The sequence below is a fragment of the Hemicordylus capensis genome, chromosome 1, assembly GCF_027244095.1.
Source record: "Hemicordylus capensis ecotype Gifberg chromosome 1, rHemCap1.1.pri, whole genome shotgun sequence".
Lineage (NCBI taxonomy): Eukaryota > Metazoa > Chordata > Lepidosauria > Squamata > Cordylidae > Hemicordylus > Hemicordylus capensis.
The window spans coordinates 194,361,903-194,374,204 of NC_069657.1; the positions used below are offsets into that span (position 1 = coordinate 194,361,903).

The 12,302-nt window shown below is 43.8% G+C and overlaps 1 protein-coding gene across 3 annotated transcripts in view; it reads left to right on the forward strand.

Moving 5' to 3' along the window:
* The window catches only part of CERS6 (ceramide synthase 6), a 217,561-nt gene that overhangs the window by 186,685 nt on the left and 18,574 nt on the right, over positions 1 to 12,302 (forward strand). For all 3 annotated transcript variants that reach the window (XM_053264786.1, XM_053264797.1, XM_053264808.1), the window contains one exon: positions 873 to 976. In XM_053264786.1, the coding sequence (XP_053120761.1) occupies positions 873 to 976 (104 nt within the window). The remainder of the gene's footprint in view (positions 1 to 872; positions 977 to 12,302) is intronic.

Genomic DNA, 12,302 nt, shown 5'->3' on the forward strand with positions numbered 1-12,302 from the left:
AGCGGCAAAGAGGTATGCTGCCGCCCTGCGGGACCATTTTTAAACACAGCGCCTGCAGGGGAAATGTGGTGGGGGTGGTAAGACCACCCTCCCTGCTCATTAAAAGGTAAGCCCCACCCCCACTGTTGAACTGGCCATCGCCAGTTCTGTGCACATCTCTACTAACTGGGGCAGCATTAGAAGTAGGCAAGTCAAGCAGTCACTCAGGACACCTTCCTGAAGGAAGCCCCAAGTGGAACTTGGTAGCTCACTGTTTGTTGACTATACTGTCTGTAGTAAAACTTCAAAAAGCCCGTGAGTGGGATCCCAAAACTGGAACCACAGGGCACTGGGCAGCAAATTATTGAGAAGGAGCTCTGGGCCCTTTTCATGGGCAACTCTGAGAAAGCCTCAGAACAGAAGGGCCTGTTACGCTTCTAGGTTTTGAGAACCTGCACATGCAACACAGCTTGACAGCACGGAAAAACTAACCATAGGGTGGGTGCTGAAGGCACTATTTATCCTAGGGCCATCCCTTACTAGGAAGTAAGTCCCATTGAACTCGGGACTTCTGAATAAGCTTGCTTATGACTGGGTTGTATTAGAGACAGATGGTGCAATGAAATGAACCCAATTTTAAATTACTATATTTCAGAAATGCTAAAAGACTATTGCAATGGACGCAATGTCATTGTGTAAGAGGAGGAAAAATTCTAATGAATAGTGTTCTTCAGATACTGGATGAAACATGTAGGTAGAGAAGGTTGAGGATAATGAAATATTCTCACTGATGAGCTGTGCATATTTGGATATTAATTTCCTGGGGCAGTTTGTGCAGGAATGATTTTCCTGTCTCTAGGAAGGAGATAACCTGTTTCCCTTCCTTGTTACAGGCAGCGAAAATGGCAAACTACTGCAAGTGTCAAAAGCTGTGTGATTTCCTCTTCCTCATGTTTGCTGCTGTTTTCATCGTCACAAGGCTTGGAATATATCCCTTGTGAGTATATGTGCCCTTTCCTAGGATTTATGTGTGCTAAACTCTGATAAAGCTGATATTTTAACCTATTGCCTATCATTATAAAGGATGGTAGATCCTTGACGTGATCCCGTTGTATTCACACAACTGGAATCTGCACCTGCGCAGTAAACCAATCAGGAAGATTCCAAAGCTCCACATGTCGCTCCTGACTCCATCACCATGCCTTTGCATCCATTGGAAAAGTTGGTTGGAGCATCACTATCCTCAGCTCCTTTCTGACCACTGCCGATGTAGGATGCATTGGAAGGTTCCTCTCTCTCTCTCGGGATTTGCAGGTTGACCACCTCAGGTCCCCAGAACAGTGAGAAAACATTATCTACTTTTTGCTCTAATGAAAAGCTTTATTGCTTTATTTCATGACGCCTAAAAGAAATCTTTTAAGAGGTATGGGAAGTGCCAATCCATTTTCCCCTCCTCAGGTAGTGCCTTCTCTGTTTACAGGAAGAACACAAAACCGATCTTTGTAAGATCTGTCAAAAATCTTCTAAGCAAACAAGGAAAAACAGAGAATTATGCCTAAAAGGCAGGCTCTGTACAATTTGGCATTATGACCCAAAACCGCGATGTCTGCCCCAGTTTCTACTTTGACACTGAAGTTGACGCCAAGAGCATCAATACCAGCTATGAGACCTTCTAAGGGGTCTGGCAGCAAGTCAATATAGACTCCGAAACATTACTCCTAGTCCCAACGTTGCTCTACCATTGATGCCTAAGCCTTCAATATTGAAGGTATGCCATGCACCCTCAAAGGTGATCCCGTCAATCTCAAAAGAGGCTAAACAAGAGAAGCCGAATCAGGACAAGAAGAAACATCGTACTGACTCAACATCAGGCAACCCCAAACGCAAGAAAGTTGACTCGACGCCGAAAGACCCAACACCAAAGGACCGAACACTGGTGAAGACCCATTCCCAGATGGCATCAACATCAAAAGCATCCACCATTATCAGACCTCCAACATTGTCAGTATCTAAGTCAACAGTCTCAATGTTGGAAACATCAACATCCATAGCCTCCACCCTTTCTATTCCTCGATTGAGTATTGTACCAACCTTGGAAACCAACAGAGGTTTTGACTCTGGACTTTCTCATGATCACTCAATCCATGAATGTGATATCAGAACTACCATCGTGCAACATTTTGGTGTTACCATCAAAAGCCAGTGTTGCTCTGCCACAGGGTATATACACCAGCTCCCCCCATCTGCTCTAACAGGGGTGATCCTGGGGATGCAGATGACGTCATAGAGATTCCCAAAACGTCATCTCTATCTCCCACCACACATCAAACACATCTGGACAAGGACCATCATAAGCACTTCCAGTGGAAGACTGGACAACCATGGAGTGCACATCCTCACAGCCCACTACAGCCTTCATCTTCACAGTGGTGCGCCCACAGGGGGAGAGCTTTTAATTTTTGTATGAGGCTGTATTCTTATTCACCTGTGTCGCACTCAACTTTTGACTTCATGGTGGATGCTATAACCAACCTGTGCACATCATACACTTTCCTGAGAATGTTAGGGAGGAGAACATCTTTCTATGCCTCCAAGAGATATGCCACCTACAAGTAACCCACACAGTGACTTCTGAGTCAACTACTATGTTGGTCAGCCAAACAAAGCATGGCAACTCAGACTGAAAAACAACTGTCTCCGCCTAAACCTGACATGCCTACTCTACTTGTTTTTCAACCACCTGTGCCACTGGTCATGACCAGTCAAGCTACACAACTGGTCCCAACCAGTCCACATACTCCTCATGACCCTGACCTGGACAACAGTCCTGAGAGGTCACCAACTGCTAGTGCTCATTTGTCAGATAATGATGGTCCTAATGTAGATTCTGAAGCAGAATCCTAAGCAACTGAGACACTCTCTGAACCGTCCCCAGATAATGAAGTCCTCAAAAAAAACTTTTCTGACTCCCCAAAGGAGGAACACAAGAACTACCATACCATGATTGTGGACATGGCTCGGGCACTTGGAAGCAAATCACTGAAGAGATCCAAGACCCAGTTTTTCAGATGGCAAAGGCCTCACAGTCACCTGCCCTACCAATGTTACAGTTTTGTTACAGGCATCAAAACAAGCATGGCAGAAACTATCCACCACAGCTCTGACATCCAGATGCTGTTGGGGTTTCCTCCCCTCCTCCCTGAGACAGGAAGGTGTGCCCAGCCAGCCCGTAGAGTGTCAAGAGAAGCCGGGGGTTCCAGACACCAGGACAGCCCTGGCAATTACCTCTCAGAAGCCAGAGAGGATTCAGAGAGACATGCCACAGCTGCCAGGGGATGGGCAGGTGTCGCCCAAGACGCAGCAGATTGGTGGAGAGGAAACAGCCAAGATAGCAGCTTCACAACTGCAAGCAGCTGGAGGAATGATAAGGCAGGGGGTGGAGTTGGGGAATGAGCCCCCTGTGGAGGCTAGGGATTGGGTCTCCAGGACATGTGCCTGGCCAGGGAATACGGAGCCAGCCAAAAGCGGGGAGGAGTGTCCGAGATGTAGGGATTTATTTAAGGCAGAGGCTGCCGAGGATGAGCAGATCAGTCGGGATGGGGTTTGTGGGCCTGACAGTCTCCCGGAGAGGAGCTCAGGCTTTTGGCTCCCACTGATAGGTGAAGGCGAGGTGCAAATAAACTTACTTCCTTCCTAGCCCCAAACACCTAGCCCCAAATTCTCTAATAGTAGATTATGCTTCCTCTTCCCGTTCAGGCAGGAAGCATGCTGCCCCTGTGGACAAAGAGGGACGCAAACTGAATTCTATGGTTTGTCGTTTTTACTCAACCTCCACCCTGGCTATGCGCATTGCCATCTATATGGCATGTATATCTTGCTTCAAACTCTCCTTATGGGAGGAATTAGTGGAGGCTAAGCCAGAGGAATGAGAATCCAAGGCTAAAGAACTTCATCTGAAATCTGCTGACATTACTAGGCAGCAAATTAACACAGTTTGTCATCTGATGGTTTGCAAACCTAAAAATATGGATGGCTCAGTTACCCTATGCTGCCATGCTCGGTTGAGATCCTCTACGCTCCAATATGGCACTCAGGAGAAGATAGAAGACCTCCCCTTTAAAGCTGATGGACTTTTCAGCAAGGAAACTGATGACACCTTGGAAAAGCTTAAGAAGTCAAAGATCACCACAAAATCTTTTGCAGTGCTTACAACTCAGTCCAGTTATATATCGAAACAGAAATCTCCCTACACTATGGGTACCTCGTATGGTAAATACAAACCCCAGTTCAAGAACACAAATAAACGTGATTATAAGAAGATTGGCACGGTCTCTTCCCGACCTTTTCAACATAAGGAGAAGACTACTACTCCTCACCAAAAACAAGGCAAGGACACCAAACAATCTCTTTGATGCCATCAGACCACCCTCCCCAGTTCCACCTGTTCATATTCCTCTGTTAGCAGACCACCTTTTGAACTGGTAGCAGATAACAACAAATAAATGGGTCATTTCTGTAGTTCAGACAGGGTATGCGATTGAATTCCACATGTGCCCTTGTTTCGTGGGGGTCAAATATACAATGCCAACCCCTACCCTGTTGGAGGAAATCGCATCACTCCTGGAGAAGGACACAATAGAACCTGTCCCACCTGCTTGCCAGATGGGCAGTTTCCATTCCAGATATTTTGAGGTGCCAAAGAAGGACAGTGGAATTCAGCCAATATTGGATTTGAGTCCCCTAACAAATTCATACAGACCACAACATTACGTATGATTTCAGTTGCATCCATTATTCAACTTCTCATGGGCAAAAGATGGTTCGCTGTGATTGACTTGAAAGATGCATTCTTTCATGTTCGGATTCACCCAGCACATTGCAAATACCTCTACTTTACCATCAGTACACAGGTCGACCAATACAAGGTCCTGCCAGTTTGGAATCTCTGCAGCCCCGAGGGTTTTTACAGAGATCATGGCCATAGTCATAGCACATCTCTGACACCTTGGGATGAGGATATACCCAACTAGCTTTTGACAGCCCAGTCCAAGGAGAAAATGAAAAAAGACCTTCAGAGTTTGATACATTTCTACTGGATCTCAGCATAAATCTTCTTGTCAATCACAAGAAGTCCAACCTGATCCTTGCAAAGTCCATCCTTTTCATTGGTGCCCATCTGGATGCAGAAAGGCAAAGAGTATACTTAACCAGAGGACTTCTGGTATACTTACCAGAGGACACAAGATAAAATACTATGTAGCTCAAGCAATGACTTCACCAGTTCACACTGCACATCAGGTGCAAGCACTGTTAGGCCTGATGGCATCTTCTACATGCGCAGTCACCCATGTGGAGCTTCTCATGTGTATCCAGCAACTGTGGATTTGGGGGTTACCTATACAGATTATACAGCTGCCTCAGAAGGTGTGTCATTCCCTCCTGTGATGGTCCAAGAAAAGAACCTGTGGGAGGGGATTCCTTTTCAACCATGTTTCCCAGAGATCATTATAACATCAGATGCTTCCAATGACAGATGGGGAGCCCAGTGCCTCCCACGTCGCGTGAATGGAGTTTGAACAGTGAGCCAGAAACACTTATGTATAAATGTACGGGAACTGCTAGCCTGCTTCCTGGGATTAAAAGCATTCCAGCCCATGCTAGAGCAGGAAGTTGTCCCGCTTTTGATGGACAATACCACAGCCATTGCTTATGTGAACAATCAAGACAGGACAGTATTTCAGCCTTTGTGCAATCTGGCTATGAAGCTCTGGGACTGGTGCGTACAATACAACATACACCCCACTGCAATCCACATCAGGAGTGTGGACAAGATAGAAGCCGACATGTTAAGCTGCACAGCGTATCATTCGGATGCCCACGAGAAGAGTCTATCCAGGATCTCTCTACAGCCCATTTTCAACATGTGGGGAACTCCAGAGGTAGACTTATTTGCATCAGAGGTTGGCACCCTCCCTGCCCCTTAAAAGGACCCCTCCGGCCTCCTGGGAGTGGACAAACCAGTTTGTGTTCATCCCTACAAGGAGTATGCTTGTAAAGGGGAATCTGGTGAAGATTCCCCTTTACAAGCAAAGGTGGGGGACCCTGCCTTTAAAATACTTCTAATGGTGACTGGGGGGCGGCAGCAAGAGGGCACCTTACCACTGGTGGCAGCTCCTCTAAACTCCAGATTGGGTCCAGCATGGTTCCACACATGCGGAGGCTGGAACTGGGCCGCACTGGGCCAGTGGAGCACCAAACCCAGTCCAGAGCTTAGAGGAGCCACCGCCAGTGGTAAGGTGCCCTCTCACTGATCCTGGCCACCATTAGAAGTATTTTAAAGGCAGGGTTCCCCTCTTTGCTTGTAAAGGGGAACCCTCACCAGATTCCCCTTTACAAGCATACCCCTCGAACCGCTGAACCGGTTCCATTTGAACTGGGGTTGGTTTGGTTTGAATTTGGACTGACACCCCTTTTTGGGCACCCTCTGGCTGCCTTACTGGATTCCCCTTTACAAGTGGCCTTGCCTTTAAAATACTTCTAATGTTGGCTGGGGGACAGCAGCAAGAGTACAAATTATCACCGGGGGCAGCGAGAGGGCACCTTATTCATCCTCCACACATGCGTGGAGGCTGGAACCGGGCCGCGCTGGTCTCTGGAGTTCCAAATCCGATCCAGAGTTTAGAGGAGCCACCACCAGAGGTAAGATGCCTTCGCACCCCAGCCACCCTTAGAAGTTTTTTTAAAGCAGGATACCCCCTCCCCTTTGCTTATAAAGCGGGCTTCTCACCAGATTCCCCTTTACAACCTTACCCCTCAAACCGAATCAAACCAGTTCTGAACCAGTTCAGCCCTTGAACCCATTATGTGCACACCCCTGTTGAGGGCCCTACAGTAGAATTAATTTCTGACATCACTTGGTCATAAAGAGGATGTGCCTGCACAGGCTACTCTGGAGTAGGAAGAGAAGAAGGTACTTCAATTATTTGCCTGTATTGATGCAAGGCCAGAGAAGGACCATGGCATATGTCTCCCAAGAGATGCAGAGCTCCAGATGAAAGTCCAGAATCCCATCCAGCAAATCCCCATGCATATTGCCATAATTTTGTTTAGTTGTGTGCTATGTCCCACATGTCACTTTTTTTCCTACAGAGATTGAGGAGTGGAATATGTACACCCATTATATATTTATGCATGTGTGTCTCTTTCTTGCACATATATATTTCTTGCTCCTCTTCTTTGGAACACTCCCCCCGCCAGATTCATTCAGCCCCCTCCCTGGCTGCTTTGAAGGCCCTTCTTAAGACCCACCTGTTTCGCCAGGCATTTGCCCTTTTATTATTGTTATTTTATTTTAATTGTTGTCACTGCCTGGAGTCTTTGGAGGAGGTGGTATATAAGATAATTTTAATAAATAATAAATATATATGAACAGAAAAACTCTGGTTGGTAGCAGGCTCCTTACAGATTTATGTGTGTGGTTTTCATTGTACGATATATATAATTTTTTTCCCATATCTGTATAGGAAAAGTATACAGGTATCCAAGTTTTCATTAAACAATGTAAAGATGTTAATATAAATGTGTTTCTGTGTTTCCTTGATTATAACAACGCTTTTGATAGGGTATAACATATTAAATTAACTGAAATATATTTAAAAGGATTTGATTAGATGACAAGTACATTTGTATAATTGGCAATCTCTACTGGGACCAAAAAGCAGCAGTTAGAGTTGAGGATCAATTGACAGAAGAATTTATAAATATCAAGCGGGGTGTTCAGCAAGGATACATACTTTCACCTCTTTTGTTTAATATCTATTCTGAAGCAATATTTAATAAAGCTTTATATGAGGTAGAGGAAGGAATTGCTGTTGGGGGTGAATGAATAAATAATCTTAGGTATGCTGACGATACAGTATTAAATTAATACCTAATAACAAGAAAGATATGCAGGCAATGTTAAACAGAGTAGTACAAACAAATGAACTATGTGGTCTGACCATTAATACCAAGAAAACTAAAGTCATGGCCATTACAAAGGGGCAACCTGATGTGCCAAATGTTATAGTGGGAAATAATGCATTAGATATAGTAACATCATGTAAGAATTAAGGTTGCAGGTTAAATAATAAATGGGATAATACACAAGAAATAAAATCAAGAATAGAGCAAGCAAGGGGGACTTTTACTAAAATGAAAAAAATATTATGTAACCATGGACTTAATTTGAATTTAAGGATCAGAATGACTAAGTGTTATGTTTTCCCAATCTTGCTTTATGGAATGGAAAGTTGGACGCTCACCAAAGATATGTGTAAGAGGCTTGAGGCTTTTGAAATAATGGATGTATAGAAGAGTGTTGAAAATATCCTGGGTAGATAAGAGTCACCCATTTAGAATTTCTGTGAAGAATGAATAAAAACATGGAAATTTTAAGAACAATAAAAGAAAAGAAACTGGAGTATTTGGGGCATGTGATGAGATATTGTATTCTGCAATTAATATTGCAAGGAAAGACTGAGGGCAGGAGGAGGGCAGGAAGAAGGAAAACATCATGGTTGAAAAACCTTAGAGAAGCATGGTGTCACTATTTAGAGATGCAGTGTCAAAATGGCGCAGGGGGAAATGACTTGACTATCAAGCCAGAGGTTGCCGGTTTGAATTCCCGCTGGTATGTTTCCCAGAATATGGGAAACACCTCTATCGGGCAGCAGTGATATAGGAAGATGCTGAAAGGCATCATCTCATACTGCGTGGGAGATGGCAATGGTAAACCACTCCTGTATTCTACTAAAGACAACCACAGGGCTCTGTGGTTGCCAGGAGTCAACACCGACTCAACGGCACACTACCTTTAGTGTCAAAAGATCAAGTAGCTTTAATGATAGCTAACCTCCAATAGGAGAAGCAACTAAAGAAGAAAGATGGGGGGAATGTGCTTTACTTGGAACTAATGGTCGTAATATTCATATTTGCACACTGAATTATAAATATGTTAAGAATTAAACCTCTATGGAACTAAACAGTGAGGTTTGCATTTACAATTCTTATTAGAGAGCCATTTTTCAAGATAAATCTGATCCATGGAAGAATATCATCTGAACAGGAGTTTGGGTATTGATCTTCTTTGCACTCATTTTGCTGACTAGCTAGTTCTGCAGCAGCTGCAACACTGAACACCAAGCGTGTATAAATTTTTGTGAAATTAATATCTTGCTGGTCAATGGACCAAATAAAGATGATTGGAATATCTATAATGGGGCTTGAGTCTAATTTAATGATATCAGAAAAATGGATTTAATAAATAAACCTAGAATTCTCTACAACCATTTTACTGGGCAGGATCCAGACTAAGTTACTCAATGTTATCACCACCCTTAAAATAAGTAAGGCAAGTTAATCGTTACTAACTTAAGTCCCATTAATTTCAGAGGGGCTTAGTCTGGATCCTGTTCTCTATTTTATACAGAAGGAGAAGGGTTATTTATTGTTCAGAAGCATCTGATGGGTCACTGTGGGAAACAGGATGCTAGACTAGATAGGCCTTGAGTCTGATCCAACAGGGCTTTCCTTATGTTAATGTGCACCCTTCTTGCATCTTTGGAGAGAGTATTTTCTGCAGTTCTTTTGATGGTGGTTTGAGGGAATGTTACAAATAAAACCCTAGTTTATGTAGGACATTTTCTTCAGGTAGATACAGGTAGAATTATGTTTTCATTTTTCTTATGCAATTCCAGCAATCATGGCTGACATCCTGACTAATGCTGTGCTTACACAGAGACATTGCATTAGTGCAAGATTGCTGTGCTAGCTTGTTGTGCCAAGTCTGGAGCTTGTGTTCCATGCTAATGCTGCACTACTGCTGGCATGTTTGTGCTTTCACAAGAGGTGCACAACTTGTGGCACACCTTGTGTTTTGCAGGCAACTTTTAGCACAATAAGTGCACTTTCAACAGTCTCCATGACTTCACCCAGCTACGCAGTCTTCTTGCAGTAGCAGAACCGTTTTCATTAAGATGTCCTCATCTTTCATGGTAGTAAAATAAAAACAAATTTTACTCTTTGTTGCAGTTAAAATGGTGGAAGGAAACAAGCTGAAAGTACTAATCAGCTGGGAAGCCATATCAATAGTGTCCTGCAAATATAGCTGCTTGCTTTTCAGCAGGTAAAGAGTTAGAAGCCAGTCTGTCCACTTTGTAAAATTCGGAGATAAGACATTACCATCAGGTCAGTGGAGAACAGTAAAACATTAGATTATTAAGACAGTAAGTAGTGATAAGTAATGAACTGTTCATTACTGTTCATTTAAGTGAACCAATGTTTTCAAAATATGCCCACAAGTTCCCTGGCTTTAAAGTAAGTGTGGTGATCATGAATACTGTGTTTAGCTCTCTAAAGTGGAATTAACCTGTAGTTAGGGACAAAATATACATTTTAAAAGCAAGCTTTAATATTTGTTGGGTCACTTGTGTGCCTGCCAGCACCCCTCCCCCCATTAATAACATGCTACAAGTAAAAAATTATGACACATGCTAGAAAAAAGATGCAGACTCCTTGTGATAATTACCTACTGGAACAATTTACTGGAACAGAATTCGATGGGACTTCATGAAATAATTAACACAACATGTCTTTTGGAAAATTAAACTCTGGCATAGGAGGTGCTAAGTTAATTTCTCTGGTTAGCAGGTCAGAAGAGTGCTTTTTAGCCTATGTGACCACTTGGTAACAAGGCAGATGGAATTTAGTCTTCAGGATCCAAATATTTGAGGAACCTTGTAGTACACATTCATACTGATATCTAAAGATTTATTTGTGCTTTTCATAGCGTTCTGGAAAAATCATAAATGTTTCTGTTTTTCTGGGTTTTGTTTTTATAAAGTAACAAGGATGGTGCTTTTAAATCTCTCTATGGAAAAAAGTGTGAACCAACAATTTATATTTCCGGGAGAAGCCCTGAAAAGCTGTGTATCAGCATTTAATATTTGGAAATTGAAGGATACTAACTTTTGTCTTTAAATCTCTCTATGGAAAAAAGTGTGAACCAACAATTTATATTTCCGGGAGAAGCCCTGAAAAGCTGTGTATCAGCATTTAATATTTGGAAATTGAAGGATACTAACTTTTGTCTTTCATGTTGTGTTCACTTGTATTTGCTCATCCACTTGGAACAATACACTGTGTTCATTTAAGCTGTAAAGACTTGGTATAGTCTTGCATATTATACTGGTTTTACAAATTAGGCTCCATGCACCCTTACTTTATATTTGTCCTCCAGCTTAACAATGGTCTGGGAGAGATGCTTCAGGGCAGAAATTCAGCAGGTGCAGCTTTCCCTACTCACTAGCTAGGGATGAAGCTGATGAATGCTGACTGATGCATCTCTAATTCCAGGCAGTTTGGACAAATGGCTTGGATTTTATGACCAACAAAATGTTTGGCTCAGGCTGCCACCTAGGGCAAATCTTATCACACAACATCCACTCTAACTTCTGCTATGCACAATGATCTATATCCCTAGATTACTGCCAGTTATTATGTGGACTTTAAAGGCCCATGGTGGTGAGAAATACTGAACTGGAGTTCCCCCCGACCAACTACAAAAGCACATACGCCTCTATGGAACTGAAGCTTTAGATCATTTAAAAGGTCAAGATAAAAACAGTAGGGATGTGCACGATATTTATCGGCACCGGCGGGGGTAGGGCTTTAAGGGCGGGGGAGAGTGTACTCACACACCCCCGCCGCGTTTCCGCCGCCAGCGCTCTCCGAATTTGAAGCCCCTCGGGGCGGCAGCGTTCCTCCTTGCCGCCCCGTTTGCCCCCTCGGCCGGAAGTGGCTGGAAGTTCCGAGCGCATCTCAGCATTCCACGATCTCAGGGCAGCAATTGAGAAGGCCCCTCTCCATGTGGCCACCAGACGAGCTGGCGGTAACTGGAGACGGACCTCCTGAAGTGACCTCAATGGGCAGTGGGGCACATAACAAAGAGGCGTTTTCTTAAATACCCAGGGCCTAAGCCGTTTAGGGCTTTATAAGTTATAACTAGCACTTTGTATTCTGCCCGGAAACCTATTGGCAGCCAGTGTAGCTCCCTCAGCAAGGGAGTAATGTGGTCTCTCTGAGATGACCTGGAGACCAACCTGGCTGACGCATTCTGAACCAACTGAAGTTTCCGGACTACGTACAAAGGCAGCCCCACATAGAGCACATTACAAAAGTCCAGTCTGGAGGTTACCAACAGATGTACCATAGTTTTGAGGTCATTGATCTCGAGAAACGGGCGCAGCTGGCGTATCAGCCGAAGCTGATAGAAAGCACCCCTG